The sequence below is a fragment of the Coregonus clupeaformis genome, chromosome 35 (genome assembly GCF_020615455.1).
Source record: "Coregonus clupeaformis isolate EN_2021a chromosome 35, ASM2061545v1, whole genome shotgun sequence".
Taxonomy (NCBI): Eukaryota; Metazoa; Chordata; class Actinopteri; order Salmoniformes; family Salmonidae; genus Coregonus; species Coregonus clupeaformis.
The window spans coordinates 30,286,397-30,314,334 of record NC_059226.1 but is presented as its reverse complement, the minus strand read 5'-3'; the positions used below and the strand labels follow the sequence as shown (position 1 = coordinate 30,314,334).

At 46.0% G+C, this 27,938-nt stretch overlaps 3 protein-coding genes and 3 non-coding genes across 7 annotated transcripts in view; 5 read left to right on the top strand and 1 right to left on the bottom strand.

The window, feature by feature from the left end:
* The first annotated feature begins 44 nt into the window (after positions 1–44).
* Positions 45–6,266, top strand: LOC121551377 (solute carrier family 25 member 39-like). 2 transcript variants are annotated; one of them, XM_045210992.1, is made up of 10 exons: positions 46–913; positions 1,318–1,368; positions 2,551–2,660; positions 2,845–2,912; positions 3,123–3,247; positions 3,457–3,630; positions 3,843–3,952; positions 4,689–4,770; positions 4,889–4,969; positions 5,086–6,266. In XM_045210992.1, the coding sequence occupies exons 3-10, from the start codon at positions 2,580–2,582 to the stop codon at positions 5,202–5,204; spliced, it is 840 nt and encodes a 279-aa protein (XP_045066927.1). In that variant the 5' UTR covers positions 46–913; positions 1,318–1,368; positions 2,551–2,579; the 3' UTR covers positions 5,205–6,266. The 2 variants fall into 2 exon arrangements, with proteins under 2 accessions (XP_045066928.1, XP_045066927.1); XM_045210993.1 differs by lacking the exon at positions 1,318–1,368 and having other exon boundaries at positions 45–913.
* A 257-nt stretch (positions 6,267–6,523) lies between these two features.
* Positions 6,524–10,415, top strand: LOC121551367 (60S ribosomal protein L3; the record flags this gene model as incomplete). Its single annotated transcript, XM_045210991.1, is given in 8 exon segments — positions 6,524–6,551; positions 7,278–7,470; positions 7,755–7,923; positions 8,332–8,467; positions 8,733–8,919; positions 9,126–9,484; positions 9,790–9,909; positions 10,300–10,415. Coding segments are annotated over 8 exon segments (1,237 nt in total), but the record flags the coding sequence as incomplete, so codon positions are not given.
* LOC121552031 lies at positions 8,541–8,633 on the top strand. Its single transcript, XR_005997163.1, has one exon. It is a non-coding gene; the product is annotated as a small nucleolar RNA U83B (small nucleolar RNA).
* LOC121552032 lies at positions 8,942–9,034 on the top strand. The gene has a single exon (XR_005997164.2). It is a non-coding gene; the product is annotated as a small nucleolar RNA U83B (small nucleolar RNA).
* LOC121552023 lies at positions 10,082–10,213 on the top strand. Its single transcript, XR_005997156.1, has one exon. It is a non-coding gene; the product is annotated as a small nucleolar RNA SNORA54 (small nucleolar RNA).
* An 8,395-nt stretch (positions 10,416–18,810) lies between the features above and the next one.
* LOC121551826 (voltage-dependent calcium channel gamma-2 subunit) overlaps positions 18,811–27,938 on the bottom strand; it is a 78,843-nt gene continuing 69,715 nt past the window's right edge. The window contains exons 3-4 of the mRNA XM_045210990.1: positions 21,994–22,134; positions 18,811–20,832 (exon numbers count right to left, since the gene is read on the bottom strand). Coding sequence (XP_045066925.1) covers positions 20,300–20,832; positions 21,994–22,134 — 674 coding nt within the window. The 3' untranslated portion in view covers positions 18,811–20,299. The remainder of the gene's footprint in view (positions 20,833–21,993; positions 22,135–27,938) is intronic.

The window sequence follows — 27,938 nt, the reverse complement described above, 5'->3', positions numbered from 1 at the left end:
TTCTTGAAGCCTCCAGCAGATTGGTAGCCACGGTCATGAGAGGATCTGGAAGCTCATAGTCAGCGGAGGTGGTGGCCGGAGGTGGTGGCAGGGCGTCCCAGCTGTTTGCAGCTTCTCTATATTGGGACTCTGATGATCTCCCCAGAGAGTACAGCCCTCTCCTTACTTCAGAAGTATCCCCCTGAGCAATTAAACATCTGGCCCACTGTCAACTCTGCGTTGGTGAAAAACAACCCAAAGTCAGTAGGTATAATTCTAATGAAAACACAATAGCTAGCTTGTTGAACACGCTGATTTTCATCAAGTTACAGGCTGGATTCCAATTCATGATATCAAGACTTGATCTGCACGCTTTTAGCTGAGGAAAAATACAATGTTTGTAAAAAATAAATACAAATAATTATAATATGTAGATCATTTATATGAGCTCTCTGCCTAGGCTGCCACTAGGCACCATGGAAACTATAGAACTAGGATGAGATGACAGAAGCCTCCACGACAACACAGGAGTCTGCCACAACCGCTTCAGAGGCAGTCACTGGTTCAGTTTTTGTGTCAGTCTGTGTCCATCTGATCTCCGGTTGTACAGGTTGTTGAGGTCTGGCTAGTCTGACCAGACTCCAAAGCCTGCGGAACAAGTGTCCAATCCTCGTGTGTAGGAACCCCCCCAGATGTTTTGCAGAGAAGACGCTGTTCTTGTAGATCACGCTATTCCATTTCCCTGGCTCCCCACACACACACTGCACAACACACAGACACATGCTCGCACTTGTGTATGCACATGTTCCTCATTGACGACACCCATGATGGATGTAATTAGATCAGTATAATTGAATCTGTCTGTCTTTCACAGTCACACCGCTGGACGTTGTGAAGATACGGCTGCAGGCCCAGCAAACACCATTCTATCAAGGTAGAACATTAACAGACAACATTCGCTGCTTATACTATGAGTCTGCTTATTGCTTCTTACCATTGCGGGTATAGCTTAAGTGTTAGATGTTTAAGTCCCCACTCCCCACCCCTGAAAACTCAACTGCACTGTCATTGCTTTCCCCTGTGAGAGACTGCATTCAGCCTCTTGCCCCTGTCTGCTCCCTAAGCCTAAATAATAGAAGAGGGGTTAAGGTAAAGGGGGTTTAGAAGTCCTTATGTCTGCAATGTTGACCTTACGCAGCCATGTCGGGCTACATTTAGTGGAATGTGAGACATGCTTTAGCTTTTCTCTGCTCAAATGCTTATTTTGTGTGTCTTGTGTGCTCTTTCATTGTCTCTCCATCTCTGTGTTTCTGTCTCTTTCTTTGCGTTGTTTCATAGCTTTAGCTGCTGACTCCGCTTCATGGAGTGGTGTAATCCGCCCCTCCAAATGTGAGTATAACCTGCCGGCGCCGCTCGCTGCATGCCCAGACTTTGCCCAGTCTGACTGACTACATGTGCCTTTCTGGCACTGCTCTGCCAGTATGACCTGCTAACAAACTGGGTTTCCTGGGAAAACAAAACAAATGCACTTTAAACATAGTCTGAGCAAATTTATTTTGAAGTCCCTGGCAATTATATGTACCCTCTGTCTATCTTCCTCAGTGTACCCTCATACTCTTCCTCAGTGTACCCTCATACTCTTCCTCAGTGTACCCTCATACTCTTCCTCAGTGTACCCTCATACTCTCAGCTGATGATTGTGAATGATTATATGGGTCACAGCCTTGGCTCTCTCTCTCACTCTCTCACTCTCTCACTCTCTCACTCACACACTCAGCTACACCATGACTCACTCTGAACATTGATACAGAAAACAACTGAAAAATTGCCCAGATAGTTAGTATTAGCATGTTGAACTTTACAACCAAATTATGTGTTAACAATGAATACTTTCTGGTACTTCAAATAATTCAACATGATTCATAGCTACCGGATATCAAATTGTGCCTTGTGGTGCTTGTGTTTATGAATCTCAAATAAACAAACAAGTAGTTCATAGGTTATACTGTCTAATACCGATTTTACTATGTCATTTTCTATTACTAGTGGAGCACATTTGTTTGTTTATAGATTTCTCCTCAAACATTTGTAATCTGCATTTGCCAATACCTAAAATAAGCCCAAAACTAGTAGTCCAGAGCAGGCCTTGGCTGGAGCAGCATTGATGTTATCGTCCCCAGTGTCTGTCTGATCGGTCATTGCCATTACCTCTGTTATTAATAGCTTATCTAACCTCTGTCATGGACATGGACACCCTCACATTAACTTATATTGAACTACTGACTGAAAAACAAACTGTTCAAGTATTTTATTTTTACCAATGGCATTATTTTATAGAACTATTGAATATCCATTCATTTGACAGAACTAGAAGCTATAGATGTATCAAACGGACATACTGTAATTACACATTAATGCCCTACAGAGACACCAATATTTGGCATTACTCCCAATAGGTTCACATTTACCTATCTACAGTGTAGATAGAAGTAGAGCATCATGTCTAATACAGTAACATATTAACCAGTATGGTTATGTTTTGGTGACCCTGTTTTTGTGTTTGTCTCTCAGGGAAGTGCTTCCTGTATTGTAATGGCCTGATGGATCACATCTATGTGTGTCAGAATGGGGCCAGCTGCGCCAGCTGGTACAAAACACCAACCCACTTCAGTGGCACCCTGGTAAGAGACTCAGGACCCTCTTATTCACTCCCGCCAACACAGCACCACATCACCTGGTTTGACATAGTTAAACCACTGGATGGGGAACTACCTGTCTTTGAACTCACAAATGTTAGTATTTATTTGGAACTTTTTTTGGAACCGTTTCCAAGGACAAACACAGTGTGGTGTTTGTTTTTCCCAGGATGCTTTTGTGAAGATCACGCGCCACGAGGGGGTCAGGTCTCTGTGGAGCGGGCTGCCTCCCACACTGTGAGTCACTGGGGTATTTCAAGTACATGTATTTGTAATAAAGCAAAATAAAGAACGGTTACAAGAGCTATCTGTACTTGATTGTATAAAAGAGAGAACTCAGAACTATGACTTTATATGCAATCAATTTCAGTTTGTTGTTTTGTACCAAATCATGTAACCGCTTGCAGAGCTTTGAGATCGGCAGTCTCTCTTCCTGTTTGTGTACAGGGTGATGGCGGTGCCTGCCACGGTCATCTACTTCACCTGCTATGACCAGCTCAGAGACTTACTGTGCTACGGCATGGGGTTCCAGGGCAACTACATCCCCCTCGTGGCAGGGGGTCTCGCTAGACGTAAGTGGACTACATGAGACGGGGGGTCACAATGTCTGGAAGTTGATTACATCTTGATTGATACAGTTCAGTTGTCACACACCACACTAAGAATGTAGATGTATAATAGTCATTATTATATTGCTCCCTTCTGTAGCATCTTGTGTTTGTTGCTGCCCCTCTTCCGTTGACTCACTCTCTCTCTCTCCCCGTCTCTCTGTGTTCTCCAGTGGGAGCAGTGAGTGTGATCAGCCCGTTGGAGCTGGTGCGCACCAAGATGCAGTCCCGGAAGCTGACCTACAGCGAGCTGAGGGTGTGTATCCGCTCTAGTGTTGCCCAGGACGGCTGGCTGTCCCTGTGGAGGGGCTGGGGACCCACCGTCCTACGAGACGTCCCCTTCTCAGGTGAGACTTCACCTCCATGGACGTTATGTCTTCTTATTTCACTAACCATCTATCTGTCACTGCTAGAGCTTAGTTGGAGTAGTTGATGGTAGTTGGGGGTTACAGAATGAAGACCGCCTGTGTGGGTGAATAATACAACTATCTTCGGTGTGATAATGTTTCTCAGTGACTTTACAACCTGACTGTTTTTGTTTTTCTGTGTGTGTGTGCAGCCCTGTACTGGTTCAACTATGAGCTGGTGAAGGCCCAGCTGTGTGATCAGTACGATGTGTCTCAGGCCACCTTCTCCATCAGCTTCACAGCAGGGGCCATCTCTGGAGCTGTGAGTATCTCATTAATACCTCTACTGTGGGAATTTACAGTGTATCTAAAGAAGACGTCTTCCATTAGATTTAATAAAGAAGATGATGGATAGTTTGTACTTTGCAAGGTGTGTACAGTTAAATAGTCAAACTCTTGTTTCCACTCCTATTCTATTCAGTTTACTCTAAGTGAGGCGGAGGTGTGTGTTTTTTATTATTATGGGTAGATCAATGAACACATTGACATATATTGATAAGATTCAGTGTGCTATCTCTCACCAGGATGAGAAAGCCAGTTGTAACAGAGCTGTTATCGGTATTTATGACGGATGGAGGCCAAATGTGTCTCCCTGCTGTGTCTCCCTGCTGAAAACTGGCCTTTGTTTGTTTAGAGAGATTCTCTCATATGTGAGAGAAGTGGACACACAGGAAGTTCCCTATCAAATCATGGCAGTTCCTCATTCCTCTCATGAGTTATTATAAGGGTTGAGTTGAAACCATAAAAAAATAGAGAATTGCTATGTCATTGTGACTGTAAACCATTAGACTGTAGATAATTGATAACAGGTGGACCCCTGGTTAAAGCCTGTTTTTACAGTGTTTCTCCTGTCTAGTTACATAACTTAACCCCTGATCTACTGATCAGCAGTATGTTATGTTGATTTCACTAGGTATTGCTGTTGATTTCACTGGGTATTGCTGTTGATTTCACTGGGTATTGCTTATAGAGAGTGTGTCTATTGTCTTCTGTCCCAGGTGGCTGCCATCATGACCCTGCCTTTTGACGTAGTGAAGACTCGGAGACAGATCCAACTGGGAGAGATGGAGACACTGGGAGGTGTGTAACTACAGGGTCTTATGCGCCCTTAAGGCCATTCACATCTGTGAAAAGGTATTTTCTCCTCTCTAATGCGTAGGATTGCCCACTAAATCTGTCTTTCTCCCCTTCCTCCTAGTTCCTGTGAAGAACCCCACATCCACATTGCATATCATGAGGGGAATTTGGGCTGAATCGGGCTACAGGGGGCTCTTTGCAGGTAAGTCCAAAAGGATGCATAAAAAGTATATATTTGCAATGTTTGAAGCGCTGGTATAGAAAGCAGTCTGAATGGAGGACTTAATCACGTAAATTGTGTCTCTGTATCCCCCTCAGGCTTCCTACCCAGGGTGATCAAAGTGGCCCCAGCCTGTGCTGTCATGATCAGCACCTATGAGTTTGGGAAGACCTTCTTCCAGAAGATGAACCTTGACCGGGAGCAACAGGCCTGCTGAGGGGCTGTGTGTGTGGAGAAGCAGGGTTGGCTGCCTTCCTCTGGAGCAGAATGGGAAGAGACTATTAGCAGCTGCCCATGCACGCTGTGCAAGACTGCTCCTAGTCAAGACTTTGCACCTAGACACCTGAGCTTCAAATCACCATGGAGGAGTCTGTCTGTCTCTCAATTCAGACAAAGGCGAAGACATGAGGAATGGACTTTTTTTGTCTGTTTTCTAGCCCTTTCTATTGGCCCACAGGGAGGCTGCTCCTACAACTGTGAACACTGTCATACGTGTATCCGTGAATGTATCCATTAGTTAAACTCAGAACTGTGGGGGAACGGCCCTGTGACTAAGGCTTATTCAGACTTTGGCATGCTTTCCTTGCACACTAAAGGAGTTGTTCATCTTTGCTAGTACAGCCCCCTGCTGTTCATACCTGGGAGAACACTTCTAACAACAACCCTAAAAAAACTGCATGCAAAGTAATCCATTCAATCAATACCTTCCCTTCACCTACTAGCCCAGACCAAATGCATGGTTGAGCTGGGATCAGTGGATACTTGTCTATTCTTAGTGTAGCATTCTCTCATATTGATTTGTCATCTGCCCAATGGTAGCCTACTATCCAATGTCCATTTTTTTGTGATGGGAATAAATACAATACATATGTAGGTGGGTTACCATGGATCATTCCCAGAGGATGAGAACTGGGTAAAGTGCCACTTTTTTGATGGGTTAATTTGGTAGATGTTATTCAATCAAATGAAATACTTAAGACAAAACAGCTGACAAATTCTCATAACTATGCTGTCTATAAGGGGGTGACATTACTTTTTTATTTTTACTTGATTTAATATATGCAGCGTTTCTGTTGATGCATTTCAGAACTGGGCTGAGTCTATATAGTTTTATGTAGAATGTTAATTTTTTTCAGCATTTCAGAATGATCTGGAAATCTACTAGCTAGGTTACTGGACAGAAGTGAGTTGTTGCCTTGATCTTTAATTTGTGTGTTATATTATTTCTCGTGTACCTTACATGGATGTATAGAATGTTTTATATGCTGTGACTGGTTTTACTAGTCAATGAGGGGGATACAGATCATCTCACAGAATGCCTAATTGGAATCAAAGACATTGAGGTGGACAGTTGTAAAATAAAAAAAGGTGTTGCACCAATCACAAGAGCTTTTGCCATTTCTGTTACACTAGAATTGTAGATTTTGATCGAGTGTTTGTACAGCAGGAAGGCGGAGCCGTGATGCTGGTTGGCAACGTTAATCACGTGACGGATCACGTCCTTGTATAAAAACCGAACATCCCCCTTCCATAGGCCTCTTTCAATCGGCTCGGAGACGAAATGGTGAGTTTGACTTTCTTATGAGGGACTTGCGCTTTCAATCCATTCGGCATCTTCGCAATCCTTATATTTTCCCTGTCTAAGCCAATACGTAACATGTTTCTATCTGTAATAAACACAGTTGTATGATATTAGACCTGAGCATAACACTGTTTTAGATTGATTACAGAATGAATATATGCAGTAATCGTCGGCATACCGGTAGTTTAAAATGGCTGATACACTGAGGCCTAACATGCTTGATTACAAAATTGAAGAGTTTATTTTTTAGTAACGTTTGTTCACAATCAAATGTGTATATAATTGACAACGTGTTAGTTAAGTTTCTACCGTTAACGCGCCCTGTCTTTATATTTGAGGCCTGGATGAGCTAAGCTAACTAGGTGATACGCTGACACTCATTAACCCACCCTATCAGTAGCTAGTTGAGGTCCTCCGAACCTCGTTAGCTACTAACGTTACACATGGTTATTCCAACACGCTATTTTCATCGTCAGTTGGGATTTACTTAGCCAGGTTGCTATTGCGGTTATTGATTATACTTCCAATAGGTACAAATCATTAAATATGGGTGATGATTCCCTCGACGGGCGGACAGAATGGATGGCCTCGTGCTGTTCCTGTTGACTGTTATTATTATTATTATTGTCGAGTTCTGACATACTGACGTGCGTTCATTTAGTTTTGTATGCCTCATGGATGATGTACTAAATAGCGTTATCTTCACAGTCCCACCGTAAGTTTTCGGCACCCCGCCACGGATCCCTGGGCTTCCTGCCCCGTAAGAGGAGCAGACGTCACCGTGGTAAGGTGAAGAGTTTCCCCAAGGATGACCCCAGCAAGCCTGTCCACTTGACTGCCTTCCTTGGCTACAAGGCTGGCATGACTCACATCGTGCGTGAAGTCGACAGACCTGGCTCAAGTGAGTATTTGGCTTCATGCAGTTTTGTACAAAGTTGAATTGACTGGGTGAATATTATTGTTTTGCGATTTATGAATACATAATGAGCCATATTAGTTTCGATCTTGCATTACTGTAGTTCAGACCCTAATCTTATTTTCTGCATATGATGATCCCCTCGACGGGCGGACATATTGGGTCTAACCCTTGCTGAATGTCGAGCACTGAGCGCAGTCAATAAGCATTGACATTTTGCAATTTTAAATCTACTGTACAACTTATACTGACTACTTCTTTCCCTACAGAGGTGAACAAGAAGGAAGTGGTCGAGGCAGTGACCATTGTGGAGACTCCTCCCATGGTTGTAGTGGGTGTTGTGGGCTACGTCGAGACCCCCCGTGGCCTGCGCTCCTTCAAGACTATCTTCGCTGAGCACGTCAGTGATGAGTGCAAGCGTCGCTTCTACAGGAACTGGTGAGCCATTCTACACATGAGAGTTTTTATCTGCACAAACGTGTTGAATGTAGTGTATAATTACATTTAGATATGAGCCTTGAAACATGTTGCTGCTCGGTGTATAAAACATGTCATGTGTTTTACTGAGCAAGTCTTAACATCCGTTGCCCCCTGGTGGCAGCTCCGCTCGGGTGCCTTGTACCCTGATGAGCTCCGGGCTCCTCTGGCCGGTGGAAAGTGCTTCTTAGAAACCGTGCCATGAGCCGAAACCCCTTCTGAAGCTGTAACTGCCCCCTTCGCCCCTGTGAAGGTTGGGCAAGCAGCTGAGTGCAGTGTTCTTCCGCTGGCCCCCTGGGGTTATGAAGGACCTGTGCCAACCCGTGTGCCTCTTCTCCCCTACCCTCCGGTCACGCTGCATGCTCTCAGGTACAAGTCCAAGAAGAAGGCCTTCACAAAGTACTGCAAGAAGTGGCAGGATGATGAGGGCAAGAAGCAGCTGGAGAAGGACTTTGCCTCCATGAAGAAGTACTGCCAGGTCGTCCGCATCATCGCCCACACCCAGGTGAGTCTGAGCAGGATGGAATACTCTCACTGCAATGCCCCCATAGTTTTAATGAATCGAATCTCCCTTTGACTGTGTCGGTGATGAGACCACGGAACACTGCGTCAGGCATGACGTCCGACACGCATGAGGATACATTCCATGCTGCCTTCCTTCTGAGACCACATGTCCCATTTTAACCCAATTTTGGGTTGAATACATAGTGTTTGTACTAGTATACTTGTCCCAGGACTAGCTGCAGGCTCACTTGCCTCTCTCCCTCCAGATGAGGCTGCTGCCCCTGAGGCAGAAGAAGTCCCACCTGATGGAGGTGCAGCTGAATGGAGGCTCCATCTCTGACAAGGTGGACTGGGCCCGTGAGAAGCTGGAGCAGTCTATCCCCATCACCAACGTCTTCACCCAGGATGAGATGATTGACGTCATCGGTGTCACAAAGGGTCACGGATACAAAGGTATGTATCTTAAGAACTGTTTTGTGTCAGTGATGAGACCACGGAACACTGCGTCATGCATGACGTCCGACACGCATGAGGATAAATTCCATGCTGCCTTCCTTCTGAGACCACAACCCACTAATGACCATGTAGTTAACCAATCATGATGGTTTAGTTATTCATGTAAGGTACCCAGGTAATAAACATTGAATTTTCCCCTTTAGGTGTCACCAGCCGTTGGCACACAAAGAAGCTCCCCCGTAAGACTCATCGTGGTCTGCGTAAGGTGGCCTGTATTGGTGCCTGGCATCCCTCCCGTGTGGCCTTCTCTGTGGCCCGCGCTGGTCAGAAGGGCTACCACCACCGCACAGAGATCAACAAGAAGATCTACAAGATCGGCCAAGGCTACCACACCAAGGATGGCAAGCTGGTGAAGAACAACGCTGCCACTGAGTACGATCTGTCCAACAAGAGCATCACCCCTTTGGGTGGCTTCGTCCACTACGGAGAGGTGACCAATGACTTTGTCATGCTGAAGGGCTGCACGATTGGAGTCAAGAAGAGGGTGCTAACCCTACGCAAGGTGAGGAAAGGGAGACCATTCTATCTTATGCATGGTTATTCCAATGCATTATTTGCATTGTCAGTTGGGATTTAGGTACTTATAAGGTAATGAATAAACTGAATAGGTACATATTAAATATGGGTGGTTCCCTCGCTGTGTGGACTGAATGAATGGCTGTAGAGTTCTGACGTATACTGACGCTATGGCATTTGTTTCATATCTGATGGACAAAGTGCCAAATATTGTTGTCCCAAAGTATTGTATGCCCCGGTAAAGGAACGTATCACTGTATAATCTAATTGATTTTTAACTTCTGTTTTCAGTCTCTGTTGGTGCAGTCGAGCCGTCGTGCCACGGAGAAGATCGACCTCAAGTTCATCGACACCACCTCCAAGTTTGGCCACGGCCGCTTCCAGACAGTGGAGGAAAAGAAGGCGTTCATGGTGCGTTCAGTTTCCCTTTTCCATGACTTGGCATTCACTTGTCCCTTCTCTTCACTCTATTTCGAAAGCCCCCTGGATTAATGTAGTGGACCCACCCTAGCTTCAGCCCAAAACACTTTTGTATATCCGTTCACATAAAACTGGCATTGCAGCTCAGTCCCCTAAGCCTGTAGTGCACTTATCGTAACCTGGTTCACTCTTGGTATGAATTTGGGTTCCATTCAGGTGCTAGATCAAACTTCAGTGAGGCAGGGGAGCGGCATCGTTTTTTTTGCTGTTCCCTGTTCACTCTCTGGGAACATCACCCCTAGAGCCACAGATGGAGTAGAGGTTGCTTATTAAACTCTGTATAGGCATTGTTACTGACCACTTCTCCATTTCCTTCTACAGGGACCACTGAAGAAGGACCGCATTGCGAAGGAAGAGACTGCCTAAAGGCTCTGTCTGGTGTGAGTCCTCATACAACGCTGCAGAGTTATTTAATAAATAAAGTGAAATAACTCCTTTCTCGTTTCTTATGAATTGCATAGGGATTGTCTCAAACTTGAATCTGAGGAAGAGGGGATGTGTGTGGCATAACTGGGCCCAGCAATCAGAGTTCTTGTATGAAGGTCAATGAGTGAATTTGTTTAGCTAAAAATGGAATGGCTTATTTGCTACATAAGGCTTGATCAAATGACTGTTTCATAATGATTAAGTTAAGCGTGTCCTGATAAGTAGGACGGGTGACACCCCAGCAACTTTGATGGGGAAAAATACTGTCGTGCCTTTTCACTAACACAAAGTCATAAACCTTGAGTATTTCTAATGTAATTTCACCTAACCCAGAACACATGGCATCTTTATGCCTAACCGTAAAGATGCAGAAAAGGCTCCGCTATTTCCTGGTTGCAAAAATTCAAATAGTTAGCTGATTTCAGTGGCTAAAGTATAGTCTTTGTACCACCTAAACTGCTGAAATATCGTTTCCATAACTGAAAATATTGTTTGGCACTAGTGTACAAAACCAAAGACTCAAACTAAACTTAAGAACAGGATGCATTGAAATGGCGCACAGAACAGATCTTCCCCTTAGACTTGCTTTCAATGAGTGGATATATAACTTGTGAATTTGGTCAGGTTGCCCAAGAAGTTACATTGTGATTTAAAATTAAGGCAAATGTTCATGAATTTTATAAAGCCAATTTTGGCTATGGGAACTATCCTGTTAACATGATCTGCCCTCATTGGCAAGAATGTTTCTAAATCTTGCCTTCCATTTGAAGACCTTTCTTTTCAGTGTTCGTGCCCGCTAGAGTTAGTATCTTATCAATATACGGTAATGGATAATCTGCTTTAATGCACTAGCTAGTCAGGGGATCTATATGCAGTTGCACCTGTTGGAAGTTAAAACTTGTCAAGGTCAACATGGCTTTAATGAAATGGACTTTAAAGGACTTTGCTTGCCTGTAGTTCAGTGTAGAGGTTGCCTCCCTTAGGGGAGCTGAAGGATGTTGATGCATTTGGACAGTACTGATGGCCTTGTAGCGCAGCCTGTGTCAGCATATTGGAAAGCTGCAGATGACAGCCCTGGATAATGAATACAGCAGATGTGGTTAATTAGTACAGTTCAAGGCTAATGGGTGGGATGCAGGTCTTGTGAGTACCTGAATAGTTACATGGCAAGCTGTACATATATGGGGATGTATGTATCCTATAAATACTCTCCACTAATAAAAGCACTCCTGTGCTTCAAGTGAGGAATGGGAATTTGGGCAGGGTAACAGCAGATTCTCCCTTGTACCATCCACACTGTCATGTTCCTCTGAGAAATGGCCCACTGCTGCAGGCTGATCCAGATGTCCAAGGGGAAGAACACTGCAGTCCAGAGTGCACTAATCAGGATGATGTTATGTCTGTAGAAGATACGATCCTTGTGTCAGTTTTAGACCATTATTGATTTACATGAATTTAAAAGTATACACCTGCATGTCTGTTTTTAAAAGCAAGTCATTTCCTATTCAGCCAACAGTGGCTATACACTGAGTGTACAAAACATTAAGAACACCTTCTTAATACTGAGTTGCACCCCTTTTTGCCCTCTAAACAGCCTCAATTTGTCGGGTCATGGACTCTACAAGGTTTCGAAAGCGTTCCACAGGGATGCTGGCCCATGGTGACTCCAGTGCTTCCCACACATGTCAAGTTGGCTGGATGTCCTTTGGGACAGCATTGCAGTTCTTGACGGGGGGCCAGTATGAAAAAAATAATGTATACACTCACTAACAGTAAGTCGCTCTGGATAAGAGCGTCTGCTGAATGACTGAAATGTAAATGTTGACACAAACTGGTGCGCCTGGCACCTACTACCATACCCTGTTCAAAGGCACTTAAATCTGTTGTCTTGCCCGTTCATCCTCTGAATGGCACACATACACAATGTCTCAATTGTCTCGAGGGTTAATAATCCTTCTTTAACCTGTCTCCTCCCCTTCATCTACACTGATTGAAGTGGATTTAACAAGTGACATCAATAAGGGATCATAGCTTTCACCTGGTCAGTCTGTCATGGAAAGACCAGGTGTTCCTAATGTTTTGTACACTCGGTGTATGTCCTTGTGTTACCCATATTTGGCTTCAGTCAGGGCTCACCTAGCTCTGTACAGCAATTAAGCCTTCCACTCTGACTCATCTCAAAAGTGCTTTCACCTCCACTTCAGCAGGTAATGAGGAGGACCCTGAGGGCCTCCCACTCCATTTAGACATCCCTCACTTCTCCCGCTAGACACATCTCTGCATAATATTCTGCATCCTTTGCAAAAAATAGGATTTTCAGAAGGATTTTCAAGGTCCTTATTTCCTATTAACTTAAAGATGTCCTCTAGTGATTTTTGAACTTTTCCTGTTAAAGTGATATCCCAAGTATAAAGACAGTAAAGTACACACACTAAAGGGTAAACAAATATGTTTGAGCAAAATAGTGTTTTTTTATAGACAACTGCAAACTTCAAGGAGGAAGGCATTGATGGGAAGTTTGATTAGAAGTCCATCAGCCTCCCCCTTGCTTTAGGGACAATAGAGGAGCAATAGAGAACAAAAGAGGAAAGGCCCACCCCCTACCTGTGCCATGTCATGACTCACCTGGACCACCTATTGAGATGTGCCTTTTGTTAAGTAAATCAGGTGTTAAATGAGACTGGAGTGTTCACATAATAGCACATTTCAGTTTTTCAAAACAATCTCTAACGGAAGCATTTCTCATCATTGAGGTCCAAGGAGGGGAAACAAATCCCAAAGAATGTGATATGAACATGATGCATCCCCTGAAAGAAGTGATACAGTGTCCGGGATGACTGTTAGTGAGAAAGACAGAGAGGCAGAGCAGTATGTCATTGTATCTGGAGGGAGAGTCATGGAGATGGCCTGCTGTTATGTAATAATAACCTCCAGAGGCACTGAACCTCACTGTAGCGCAAGCACAGATACACTCAGTCCAGTCCCAACACCCACAGCGCTCTTATACATAATATCACTTCTTTCTCCAAATCGTCCGGTAACACTGTAAAATACAGAAGTAATTACTCCCTGCCTTTCTAATGGAGGTGAGGTCAACTGTTCAGGTAATGACCTCTCTGGAAGAATCTCTCAATCTGCTCTGAAGTACCTTCTCAATTTGTGGGGTACAATAAAGGGCTTCTCCTCTGCCTATTCTACTGTAATTATGTTTCATTTTTGGTGTGTTATGTAACAGAGTGAAGGTTTGTCTCAGATAACCTGGTATGTAATTGTAGTGCCAGTCAGAGCAGTAGGGTTCTTTTCCTGGGCTGGGCTGGGGCATTGGGCCTGGAGCAGTGGAACCTCCAGTCCAGTACAGTGGGGCCGGGCCCAAGGGCTGAGGCAGCAGCTGTTAGTAGTGGACTGGAGCCATCTAGCCAGGGAGCATGCTGGGACAGGAGAGAGGAGGGCCAAGCATTGTGTGAGTGTGTGTGTTTGTGCAGGCTCGTGTGCCTATGTGTAGGTGTGTGAGGGGTGTCCTGGCCCGGGCCTGGCAGATAGGCTGGCAGAGAGTCAGTGTTGTCTTGCAGGGTGGGGGAACTGACTGCGGGGCTATGGCAGGGAGTCTGACAGCCAGGGAGATAGACCATCAGGGAGGACCTCACGCTCAGGATCAGGGCCCATGGAGAGGATGGGGGTCAGGGTTCTGTGTGTGCTGAAGGAGCCTCTGACTCCCCCCATCCCTCACCCAGCAGGTAATAGATGGACGATACAGTACAGTATTTCAACATGCTGAAACATACCGAGACAGTCGAAGAATGAAAAACATGAAAGCTCATTAGTAGATGGCGGATCACAAATCATACACCTATATATGTGAAAGGCATGTGCGGTTGTAAAATGTCATATTGATTAACTTCTGTTTTCAGTCTCTGTTGGTGCAGTCGAGCCTTCGTGCCCTGGAGAAGATCGACCTCAAGTTCATCAACACCACCTCCAAGTTTGGCCACGGCTGTTTCCAGGTGAGGAAAATAAGGAGTTCATGGTGCATTTTAATCTAATGTCTCTTTACTTTCAACATTTACTGATAGTGGGTCACAAATCATACAATCCATTATGGTGACCAGTAGGATCAATTGTTTAGGTCATTGGGGGAAAATGAGCAGCAGATGCTTGCTTTCTTTGACAAGCTTAGTGACAAACGCAATGTGGACATGATGAGAGACTATTTCACTGCTGCTATTTGATCAATATTGTATTATTATCTTTAAGATATTCACAATCGAATAATAGTGACAGGGGGTACCTTGTAAGCCCAGTTTTGACAGAAAGGCAACATTTGATAATAGCCTTCAGACCTTTAGAGGACAGCTGTAATGAAAATACCTTAACCCTAGCCTGAGCCTGCCAGAATAGACTGCAGCTCCAATGCACCCCTGCACTGTGGCATCAGTATTCCAAGCCCGTTCCCATGGACACAGTTTTCCTTTCTTCCCCAAGCTTATAGGAGCAGCAGTGCCCTTCCTCCCTGCATGAAGTACTGCCTCTCACCACCAGAGAGCAGGATGGGTAGGATATCAAGGCCCATTTCCTCCACTGCCTTTTTCTAAATCCCTATCATGCTGTCTAGTGGTTCTACTGTTTCTTTATGAGGAACCTGTTTCTTCTCCACTACTGTTTCAAACACTTTTGTGAAAGTACATACTGCGCACTTAACTAGGGTTTTCCCCCTCTGTTTTGAGTATGGTGGTTGTTGTGACGATGTAGCGATTTTGAAATGTGTCATTTTGAACTCGGTGTTCATTTGTCCTCGTGACATAGATATCTGTAGCCTCTCAACTCTCCCTGACCCAAAAATAACCTAGGTGAGCGCAGTCAGCAGCTCTCTGGTCAGCATAAACAAGAGGCCATGTCTTTCTCTCTCTCTCTCTCTCTCTCTCTCTCTCTCTCTCTCTCTCTCTCTCTCTCTCTCTCTCTCTCTCTCTCTCTCTCTCTCTCTCTCTCTCTCTCTCTCTCTCTCTCTCTCTCTCTCTCTCTCTCTCTCTCTCTCTCTCTCTCTCTCTCTCTCTCTCTCTCTCTCTCACACACTTACAAACACACACAGAGCTCATGTGTTTCACACAAAGCTGTACTGCCACTGTCACCATTTACTGTTGAATATCTCTTCAGCTGAACAGTTTCCAGCCGTGCTCAACCGAGCCCTTCTCTTGCAGTGGCCTTCTCGTTGGGGATAAGAGGTGAGTCTTCAGGTGACGTGCATGACGGTCCCATAACACGGCTGCTAAAGTCAGAGAAAGGTCATTGTTGGTTTGATGCGAGGTTATGTAACCTTGGAGACTTCTGTACTTAGACACAAAGACAGCCCAGAGAAGAGGATGGTCTCTTAGTATTCCCACCCAGAAGGGGACAGTATGTTCCTCCGGCCTCGTCTTCTCACCCTCCCTCCCCCTCTTCACCCTCCCCCCACTTCTCTGATCACACAGCACTGCAGAGACACACACCAGGCACTTTGATCACAACACCAGGAGAGAGAGAGAGAGGGAGGGAGGGAGAGAGGGAGGGTGAGAGGGATAGAGAGAAAAAGGAATGGAGGGATAGAGGGAGAGGGACACAGAGAGAGGGAGACACTAAGAGACAGAGTGAGAGGCTAATTTCTTGCATGCTAAAATGCAGATATTGACACACAGTAGGAGAGGGGAGAAACAGAAAGGGAGTGTTGAGAGAGAGTCACACACACAATTAGAGTGTGAGGAATCTCTCCCTCCTCTGGCTCCATTTCAGAAATGACACTTTGTAACCTTCAGTGACAGAGCATGGAAACCCAGCCTATGATGTGAGCCGCGTAGCCGGAGCCTTGCTCTCCTCTCACTGCGGTGGGTGCGGCGAGTTTCTACTTTGTGGAACTGGCCTTAGCATTACCGCTGAGCTCTCCTTAACTCTCCATGACGTCACCATGGAATGTCCAACTCTGTTAGGCTGCCAAGAAAGGGCTTGACTCTTCAAGGGCATGTCTAGCAACTCCAAACTTCAACTTCCCACTGTCAGGATGGGGAGAAGGGGATGGAGAGAGGATGGGGAGAAGGGGATAGAGGGATGGAGAGAGGATGGGGAGAAGGGGATAGAGGGATGGAGAGAGGATGGGGAGAAGGGGATAGAGGGATGGAGAGAGGTGGGGATAGAGGGGTGGAGAGAGGGGATGGGAGAGATGGGGATAGAGGGGTGGAGAGAAGGGGATAGAGGGATGGAGAGAGGATGGGGAGAAGGGGATAGAGGGATGGAGAGAGGATGGGGATAGAGGGGTGGAGAGAAGGGGATAGAGGGATGGAGAGAGGATGGGGAGAAGGGGATAGAGGGATGGGGAGAAGGGGATAGAGGGATGGGGAGAAGGGGATAGAGGGATGGAGAGAGGATGGGGATAGAGGGGTGGAGAGAGGATGGCTGTTGAAGCCACAGAGAATCCAGTGGTAAGAAGCTCATTAGGAGTGTGGGCCACAAATGCATCTTCCCCCGCAGTGAGCTGGGACTCTCGTATGGACGGACACCACCGCCACACTCTCAATTCGATTTCAGTGATGTCAACAGCACTTCCCTCCTTTCATCACATCTCCTGCATTCTAAGAGAGAGATAAAGAGAGAGGGAGGGAAGGAGCGATAGAGGGGGAGAGATGTTCTGCATTCGTGAGAGCAGGCAAAAAGAACAGAAGAGGGAGAGAACACAGAGAGAGAGATTAGAAAGTAGAGGAGGGGCATGTGAGCAGGAAGAGGCATGGTGATAGCAAGAACACCAGAAAGCATAAGTCAACAGGGGAAGAGGAAGAGGGGTGGGGGAAGGGAGGAGATAGTATGTGAGTGTGTAAGTCACAGCGGGATAGAGAATGAGAGATTGTGCAGGAGAGGCAAATTAAGGACAAGCATGTCAGCCAGACAAGATGGAAGAAGTGAGAGAGGGAGGGACAGAGACAAAGATGAAAGAGAGAGGGGGAACATCCATTCCCAAAACATATTTAAAAATGACATCTGTGTTTGTATGGCTAGTAGGGCTAGATGTGGCCTTATGGTAATGTCAGTATCTCTCAACTCCTCCTCTCCCCCATTTAGGATATAATGTAATCCAGCCTTGTAAAATGGCTGCTACTTATGAATTCTGAATAAAAATGCCTATACTGTACATAAAAAAGCCCTATTCATTCAGAGTGCTTCGTGGACACATTCTTAGACAAATTTATGGAGAGAAGCTTTTGTCAGTGAACTCAGATAATACAGTGAATCAAGATCTCAGCACTTTGTCTAATAGAAACAGTTTGGGGTCTTTTTATTTTCGCCATGAACCTGCTGGCCCCTTAATTTGAATGGAGTTGGAGCCCAAAAAATTCCAGGTGGCTCATTGCTCCCACATTGTACAGAGACCATAATGTATCCCATTTTTTACATTTACATTGTAGTCATATAGCAGACGCTCTTATCCAGATCGACGTACAGTTAGTGTAGTTATCCTAAGATAGCTAGGTGAGACAACCACATATCACAGTTGTAGTAAGAACATTTTTCCTCAATAAAGAAGTTATCAGCAAAGTTAGTGCTAGTAGGAAAAGACCCCAAACAAGTTTTTTGGGGGAGTAGGACTGAGATGTCTTATTGAAGATACTCTTTGAAGAGGTAGGGTTTCAGAAATTTCAGAAGATGGGCAGGGCTCTGCTGTCCTAGCATCAGGGGGAAGCTGGTTCCACCATTGGGGTGCCAGGACAGAGAAGGGCTTTGACTGGGCTGTGTGGGAGCTGATCCCATATTCTTCATTGGCTCTACTGGAGACCCATTTCATGAGCCATGCTGGACAGAGAGAGACCACCTATTACTCCCTCTTACTAACAAGTACACAAACACAGCCAGTGTTGCCACAGCCTGAGACCCTTTGTTTCCACTCAGAGGGCTGCTATTATATGTCTGCATCACACACACACACACACACACGTGCAAACACACGTGTGCGCGCATAAACACACACGCGTGCATGCTTGCCACACACACACACACACACACGCTCACCTCATTGCAGAGAAAAACGGGTGCATCAGGTCCTGAAAGTGATGCTTTTAGGGCGGTCGTGTAGAAAGGTGTGGTATATCATTTCTACATGGATAGCTGCAGCTACAGAGTCCTGGTTTTATTGCAAACCTGTGTTCCTTTTTCAGGAATGTCATGTCCTAGAAAGACACCACGCGTTGATGTGTCTTATATGCTGTTTTACCTTTAGAATCATGGTTTCTCCCATATTGTAGCCTAAAGATGGAAACATGCTTGTTAACACAAGTGTTAGTACATGTTAGAGAGTAGAGACACACAGAGAGCCAGTGTTAGAGTGTATCAGAGACATAGAACAGTGGTGTTAAGTGTAAGGATACAGTAGGTTAGAGACACAGAGAAACAGGCTGATTTGTTCTCCCTAGGGTTGGTATTTTATTCATCAGGACTTGATGCATCCAAGTAAAGGATCATTCGGTTTTGGCACCTTTAAAGATTTAATTTTCAATTTGAACAACACATTGAAAATCAAAAGAAACAAAGTAATGACTAAGGCTGTGTGAATTTGAAAAATAAAATACATACATACATATATTTATATAAAGAAATAAACTAAACCATTTTTAAAAAATCAGTTTTTGTTCAATGTAGATTGTTTGGTTTCTTTCACAAAAGCATAAGATAAAATGAAGTAAATAAAAAAAACATAAGAGAAAAAATACACATGAAACATTACTAGTTTAAATGTTAGCGTCATCGCTTTTTTCCCCTTCTAATTATCATTATCCTTTAAAACGTAAGTTTCTCAAGAGCAGATTTGCTGTAATTTTATAGCATGCATTTAATTTCTGAAATTTTGAGTCACTTAGCTTCTCTTGTACTATTTCATATTTAACTTGTTGCTTGCCTTTTACGCTAGTTTTTATTTTTGTGTTTGGCGTCCTCTTCTTTTCCTCCCCCTCTCCTCCTTCCTTCTTCGAGAAGTCGTGTTTGGAGTCTTTTTTTCTTGGTGTGAACTTTGACCCCATTGTTGTTGTTGTTGGTTTCTCTTGAGGGGTTCAACGCTCCCATGACGACCCCCCAAAAAAAAAAGAAAGCGAACAGGGACTCAGAAAAAGGCGAGAAGGTTCTATTAAAATAATATATATTTTTCTACTGTTGACTGTCTGCATCTGTCTCTCATCATGTTTCAGCAGCTCTGTAGTGTAGTGTACCTACAGTACTTTCTCTCTGGCTTGGTCATCCTTCCAGCAGATCCTAAAATAGTATTTTCTCGTGTTACCAACAGCACTTAGTTTACTTGTTTGTTTTTTGCTTCAGTAAAGTCTGTATCTCTTGATTATTAACAATAATTTATTTATAAAAGTAATACACATATAGTACCTTTGTTAGAGTTTACAGACTGGCTAATTCTTACTGAATCCCAAGCTGCAAAAATTCACAGTTTTAATGCAGAAAATAAATAAATGAATAAATATGACAACAAATCAGAGGCATCTGGCAGGTGGTGTGATGGGAAAGTACAGCAGCTTGTTGCACCACCAAAACTGTGGAGCCAAACTGTCAAAACCAAAAGGTTATGATATCATGAATCGAATTTAAATCATAACCCTCCCCTTCAGTGCCCCACCCTCATCACCCGACCCCGCCCAGAAAAATGACTCCGTCTCTAAGGACAATCTTCCCCATTCTCCCAGTACTACCATTTACTCCAACGGAACTCAACAAACCCCTTTCAACTCTCTCAACAATGGTAGATGGGAAAATCATGCAGTTGAATGAAACAAAATCATCAATCTCTATAAACATGGAAACTCATCCTGGCCTATGGTATATTAGAGACCTGGGTGGGGGCCTCCCTGTCTCCCCTCCCTCGGGCTCTGCTCTCAGAGTTCCCTCATACAGGTGTGGTGCGGCGGTTGGCTGTGTTGGTGTTGGCTGAGTCTTTTTCCTTCTGGATACAATTGTGGACCTGCAGGAAGTTGTGGTCCCTCTCCGAGTTGTAGGTGGCGGTCGGTGTGCCCCCGGGCTTCAGGGTGTCCCGGGGCAGTGTGTACATGGAGATCTCTGTGGAGGGTAACGCGCTGAAGCCCTTGAGGCCCACGGGCGAGGTGTCGCGGGAGTGCGAGGGGTCTGTGGAGCGGGAGGAGGAGCGCGAGCGGCGCCGGTAGCGGTAGCGGTAGGAAGGGATGCGCGTGATGGCCGAGGCCTGGAGGTAGTCGGCAGCCCTGGCCCCGGCCCGGAGCTGCCGATGGCGGTCGATGAACATGTGGGCTGCCAGGACACCCACCATCTCGGCCATGATGAAGGACAGGGCTCCGAAGTAGAAGGACCAGCCGTAGGAGTAGCTGTTCTTCTTCGAGTCGCTCTTAGAGGGATCCCCTGCGTTAGCTGATATGTACACGATGATCCCGATGATGTTACTCAGGCCTGAGGGAGTGGGGAGTGTAGGGTTGGGGAGTTGGGGAGTTGGAGGGGCAAGATGAGAGAACAACAGAGGATTATGCAATCAGTTAAGACAGGAAATGTACCTTTTCACATATGCAGTAGTCCTCCATGAACCTGTTCTACAACTGAGTGCATCCATCCACCACAATGAATACGCCATTACCAAGACAAACCTTTTGAGACAAGTGCCACGGATTCACCAAAGGATAATGTACATACATACCGTACTTCTCATTAACTGTTTTTAAAGTCTGACTGAATATGACCCAGAAATATGACCCAAGCCGTCTGATTTTTAAGCCTTGAGACAATTGAGACATGGATTGTGTATGTGTGCCATTCAGAAGGTGAATGGGCAAGACAAAAGATTGAAGTGCCTTTGAACGGGGTATGGTAGTTGACAGACCTGTAGGACGCACTGGGCCAGCATTCCTGTGGAACACTTTCGACACCTTGTAGAGTCCATGCCCCGTCAAATTGAGGCTGTTCTGATGTTGAGGCCTAATGTTTTGTACACAGTGTATATATATCTACTTTGACTGTAACGTTTAGTCACGGAGAGAAAGAGAAGTGTGTGACACAGTAGAGCTGGGATGATGGATCATTGGGAAAGTATGTCAGGGACACCATATTTTTAGAGTTGAATCCCAATGGGTAGCTCCTAGCCCAGCAACCAGATCAGGAGGAAATAAGTGGATAAAGAGGGAAGAATGGAGTGCGTGACTTGTGGCTGCTTCTGAGTGGAGGCTGAGAGCTGACTGAGGAGCTGCAGTACCGGGGATGACCAGCAGCAGAGAGAGACTGCTAGTGCACTGCACCTTGGCTGGATTAGTCAACAGTCTCTTCTTTGCAGGACTTACATCCATATGTACAACTGTTCTATGTAAGTGTACCATAATAACATTGCATGTTAGTGACTAAAAAGTAGTGACTGAAAACATTTGCATTTGTGTATACTTTCTATCAATGGAACCAACTCATTTGAAGCTCATCTCCCTAATGTAACCCCTACTATCCCTCTCCACCATAGCAACTGTTTCTCTCTTTCTTTTTCCCCAGTCTTCCTTCCTCTCTTCCTCTACCTGTCCTAGATACCCACCCCCTCCTCTCTCTCTTCCCGTCTCTCTTCCTCTCTAGACTCACCTGCAGACACAAAGAAGATGCCTGCACTGAGGATGATGTTGTGGCGTGACTTGTAGAACTCGCTGGCAGCTATACACAGCCCTCCCATGAAGAGCAGGATGACACTGAGGATGGGGAAGATGCTGGAAGCTCGCACCGCACCTGAGAACAGAGAGGACAGGAGAAGAGACAAATAAAAGAGGGGGTATATAGGGATAGAGAAGGAGAGAGAGATAGATAGGATAAATAAAATCATAAATATAGCATGATAGGAGAGGAAGAATGAGAGTGAAAAAGAGGGGAACAGTGAAAAATGAGAGGAGAGGGAGAGAAAGGAGAGAAAGCACATTAGACTCCATCCCAACACCAGCTCCCTATCTGAGCCACATCATAATCAACACTGAAAGTCTCCATCAACACCAGCCAGTGAGTGTATCCCCTCAGTGACCCTCTGTTACCCGACTTTATGTAATAATGCCATCTGACTACACACGACACAACACTCAGTTAGCACACACAGCTCCCCAGATTGGGGCGTTGCATTACGCCGTGTCATGTAGTGCAAATGACATTAACTCCATCAGAGCTCCAGGGGCCTAGCCTGGCATGTAGGCTGTAGAGGGATGTGGGGTGATGAGGGGCGTTGCTCTTCAAACCAAGCTCACGTCCTTGGCTGATGACAGCGCTAGAACTGAAGGGTTGAGGTACTGATGACAGAGCTAGAACTGAAGGGTTGAGGTACTGATGACAGAGCCAGAACTGAAGGGTTGAGGTACTGATGAGCATTAATGTGTTGACGATGGAACCCACAGGTGAGACTGAATGTCGTGCTGAGGTCTATAGAGCATAGAGGAAATACTTCAACCTCCTCAGGTCACCCTTGCCCATCCTTCCTTCCCTCTTCCCTTTGTCCTTATGCCTCCCTCCTCTCTCACTCTCCCGTCCTCCCTCTCCTCCTATTCCCTCTCTCTCCTGTTTAACATGCACACTTAAACTTTCATCAGGCTGGTTACATTTTCACCACTTCACCTCGTCTCTCAGCGCGGCTGCCGCCTCAGCAATTTCCCCAGCTTCTCCTCAAAATGCTGACGCCGTCGCCGGGGCTGGGTGGCTGCGCGCTGAACTCTGCCGCCTGCACCTCCGCGGGGACCCGGGGCTCCTGGCGGCCCATCTGCCTTCCCTGCCTACCTGCTGCCCGCCTCCCTCCCTTCCCCACTCATCCTTCCCCACTCATCCTTCCCCCATGCCCTAACACGCCACATCACACAGCCTCCAATCCCCTCCATGCACGATAGGGGAGAGGATAGCCACGGTGAGCCCACAGGCACCCAGGGAGAAGGCAGCAGCAGCAGGCCGACAGCTGCAGAGAGAGGAGGACTGGGCCAAGTGGGGGCCATGGCTGGCTGGGTCACCATCACTCACTCACCCTCCACTGGGCCCACAACAGTAACTACAGTAAGACTGGAGACAGGAGTAACTGAGGAGGCCCTGTAGTGTACTGAGGATGGATGTTCATCAAGACTGCATTGATACTGTGTGTGGTTGTGGAGTTATGTATTACTAGTAGGAAGTGTGTTTTGTGTTTTATGCCATTATTATTTGTAGTGCTGTATCTCGGATCTGTGATATCCATCCATAGCCCTCAAACATGTTCATGATGTGTCTATATGACTAACTCTGAGCCCTGCATATCCCAGGCCTGTACTTCCCATACAGAGGCATGTAGATAGGACCGCACTCAACATGATTAACGCTGTTTTAATTTCCTCATCCTCTGTCCTCCGTCTCTCTCATCTGTCTTCTTCTGACTGTCTGCCCTCCCTCTCTCACTCATCCCCCAGCATCACATACCTTCTCCTTTGTCTCATTCTTCTCTTCAATCTCTCTCTTAACTGTCTCTCCGCCTGAGCAAGGGAGGATTTGTGAGGTAGAGTACTCTTTCTTCATCTCTCTCTCTCTCTCTCTCTCTCTCTCTCTCTCTCTCTCTCTCTCTCTCTCTCTCTCTCTCTCTCTCTCTCTCTCTCTCTCTCTCTCTCTCTCTCTCTCTCTCTCTCTCTCTCTCACTCACTCTCTCTGTCTCTCTCTCCCCTTCTTTATCTCTCTCCATCCCTTCATCCTCCTCCTCTTCCTGTCCTGGGAGCAGAGGGAATAGTGGGGTGTAGAGTTACATGTGGCGTGGTGATTAAATATTAAGTTGTCCTGGGAGTTGACCCTGCTCTTTTGTCCCCCTTCTCACACCTCCCCCTCCTCACACCTCCCCCTCCTCCCTCCATCCCTCCAATCTGGCCAGTCACACTAAATTACCTGGGAGAGGGCAGAGGGGCTCTTTCTCATCCATCAGCTTCATTTGCACAGACAAAATAGGGATAAAGCGCCAGACAAATTGTATTGATTGTTGACAGAGAGAGTTTTTAATACTGCAGCTCTCAAGGTGACACCAATGTGAAGAAAACCTCAGAGAGAGAGAGAAGAGCCGGCTGGGTGGTTGCTGGGTAAGTTTGCCACGTTGAGTAAAAAAACCTGCACATTCGGCTGAGTTGAATAATTTAGCTCTTTGATATGTTCAGCTATCATTTGGGCCTTGTTAAAAAAAACAATGTAATTCTTTATTAAATGCATAGCTACAGTTTAATTGCTTTGAGTCAAAGATTTAAGAATCACTTATTGGACTGAGAAGCAGTTGGCCTCCCAGGCAGAACTCCCTAGATTAAGACCATAGGGGGAAATCTAGAAAACAACTACAGTATAGACTTTTGATGGGGATCTTTTCAAGGGCAAGAGTTCTTACTATAGTAGTTTACATTGCTGCAAGAATGGTATCAGCCAGCAGCACACTCCAAAGTGCACTGACCTTCACAGTATCCTCCCAGCATGCTGTGTGCCTTCCCTCAGTTCAGGCTGCCGTTTGCTGCGCCAAGTGCCCCTGGGTTTGGCTAAGCACGCTCTACCTACGAAACGAAGAAAGGCTGGGGTCCCTGCAGATTTCTTACACCAGAACTCACTCTATTTTACTATAATGTTGAATATGTCAGTGAAGTGTTCGCTTAGTGGATGTATGAAATTCATACAGGCGTTTTTAGGAGGGCTCCTGTTCCTTCGTTCCAGTGAGGGCATGAGTGAGGGCTGGAGATGGAAATTCTCGGAGGGAGACGGAGAGATAACTATGCCCCAAGGCAGTGTGTGCTGCTCTTCCTGCTCTGAGCTACCTCCTCCCAGGGAAAAATACCTCAGCGTTGCCAAATATAGGAAGTTTCACATCTTCTTTGGTTCTTTTAAGGGTCTGTCAGGGGTTTGGCTCCTGCCTGGACGGGTGTGTTTTAAGATGGCAGACAGACTGCGGGACGCTGGACAGACAGACAGTGTTCTCCAGCTGAGTATAGGATTGATTATCACAGTAAGTGAAGGTTCCTCTCCACAGTCATGCCAGTGTGATGTGTGGCTAACAGTGGGCTTTAGTGGACAGTAGTAAGATTTGTGTGAGTGAGAGTAGATGGCTTTCGGATTGAGAAACTGCAGTGGTGTTTGAACAGCTCGACTCAGAGCATAACTTCTGATAAGCTTTCACTAAACTTTCCAGATGTAATGAAACAACCCTCATACAGTACACTCACTGTAACAGCCCAACATTCATCTATGAACCAACAACACACCAACCAACCCTCATACAGTGCACTCACTATAACAGCCCAACATTCATCTATGAACCAACAACACACCGTACGCCGACTGTGATTAGTTATCCTACTGCAGCAGGTACAGTAATATCCCATTATCTGAGCAAGACATTATTCTGACTTTGGGCTGCTGGGAGGTGGCTGTGGGGACTCTCCTGCATCTCTAAAAGCTGTCAATCTCCCACTAAAGCTGGAAAACAATGACCCTATCCAAATGAAAGCTTTGACCTCTCTGCTAATAGCCAGAAACAGCGGCGACCTCGGCCGCGTCTTGTGTTTCCGAAGTCCCTCTTGGCAACTCGCCACATGAAAGGCAGAGCGCTAATCGAGGATGCGCTCTGGAGCTCTGTGATTAGCAGCCAGGTCACCGTTTTGATTTGGGTCGAGGTCACCATCACAAAGAGCCTTGCCAGGCCCCCCTTCTGTCTGTGTGGGTCGCCTGGGACCTATTTGGGGAGCAGCATCTCTGCATCCTCACCTTGTTCCCTCCCTGTGTTCTCGCTCGCCCACTTTGCACTTTCAGTGTCTAAGAAACAAGCCCAAACCGTTACCAGTCAGGGTGGTTATTAAAGTAGTGACACACAGCAGCCCTATCCTGTCCTTTATTAGCTCCACTACCACATACCCTCCATCCTGCCTCATTGGATAGACAGAAAGAAGTCCTGCCTGGGATGGATGTGTCCCTGTCCCTGCCTGTCATTGCTCCTATTATGATGGGAAAGGAGTAGTGATGACTGATAGTGGCTTGTTAGAGCTGCCCAGCCCTGCTTTTCCGCCGGTCTGTGAGTGCCAGTGTGCGTGCCAGGCTGCCCGCAGAGATACAGAGCTGGCACCTGGGCAGCGACAGTGGCACTCCTGAACACTGACTGACCCCGTTCTTACACACAACTTCACACAGACTATTGTACACATATGTACAGTGGCTTGTGAAAGTATTCACCCACCTTAGCATTTTTCCTATTTTGTTGCCTTACAACCTGGAATTAAAATTGATTTTTTGGGGGTTTGTATCATTTGATTTACACAACATGCCTACTACTTTGAAGATGCATTTTCTTTTTGGTGAAACAAACAAGAAATAAGACAAATAAACAGAAAACTTGAGCGTGCATAACTATTCACCCGCCAAAGTCAATACTTTGTAGAGCCACCTTTTGCAGCAATTATAGCTGCAAGTCTCTTGGGGTATGTCTCTATAAACTTGGCACATCTAGCCACTGGGATTTTTGCCCATTCTTCAAGGCAAAACTGCTCCAGCTCCTTCAAGTTGGATGGGTTCCGCTGGTGTACAGCAATCTTTAAGTCATACCACAGATTCTCAATTGGATTGAGGTCTGGGCTTTGACTAGGCCATTCCAAGACATTTAAATGTTTCCCCTTAAACCACTTGAGTGTTGCTTAGCAGTATGCTTAGGATCATTGTCCTGCTGGAAGGTGAACCTCCGTCCCAGCTTTGATGCACCTGTACTGACCTCGCCTTCTGGATGATAGCGGGGTGAACAGGCAGTGGCTCGGGTGGTTGATGTCCTTGATGATCTTTTTGACCTTCCTGTGACATCGGGTGCTGTATGTGTCTTGGAGGGCAGGTAGATTGCCCCCGGTAATGCGTTCGGCAGACCGCACCACCCTCTGGAGAGCCCTGCGGTTGTGGGCGGTGCAGTTGCCGTACCAGGCGGTGATACAGCCCGACAGGATGCTCTCAATTGTGCATCTGTAAAAGTTTGTGAGGGTTTTAGGTGCTAAGCCAAATTTCTTCAGCCTCCTGAGGTTGAAGATGCTCTGTTGCGCCTTCTTCACCACACTGTCTGCGTGAGTGGACCATTTCAGTTTGTCGGTGATGTGTACGCCAAGGAACTTGAAGCTTTCCACCTTCTCCACTGCGGTCCCGTCGATGTGGATAGGGGGGTGCACCCTCTGCTGTTTCCTGAAGTCCACGATCATCTCCTTTGTTTTGTTAATGTTGAGTGAGAAGTTATTTTCCTGGCACCACACTCCCAGAGCCCTCAACTCCTCCCTGTAGGCGGTCTCGTCATTGTTGGTAATCAAGCCCACGACTGTTGTGTCGTCTGCAAACTTGATGATTGAGTAGGAGGCGTGCTTGGCCACGCAGTCATGGGTGAACAGGGAGTACAGGAGGGGGCTGAGCACGCACCCTTGTGGGGCCCCAGTGTTGAGGATCAGCGAAGTGGAGATGTTGTTTCCTACCTTCACCACCTGGGGGCGGCCCGTCAGGAAGTCCAGGACCCAGTTGCACAGGGCGGGGTTCAGACCCAGGGCCTCGAGCTTAATGAT

Bases quoted from the DNA above. Each gene is read 5' to 3' on its own strand.
- LOC121551377 (XM_045210993.1), top strand. From the start codon at position 2,580: ATGGATCACATCTATGTGTGTCAGAATGGGGCCAGCTGCGCCAGCTGG. The intron at 3,631-3,842 runs GTGAGACTTCAC...GTGTGTGTGCAG, and splicing joins ACGAGACGTCCCCTTCTCAG to CCCTGTACTGGTTCAACTAT. The intron at 4,970-5,085 runs GTAAGTCCAAAA...TATCCCCCTCAG, and splicing joins CTACAGGGGGCTCTTTGCAG to GCTTCCTACCCAGGGTGATC.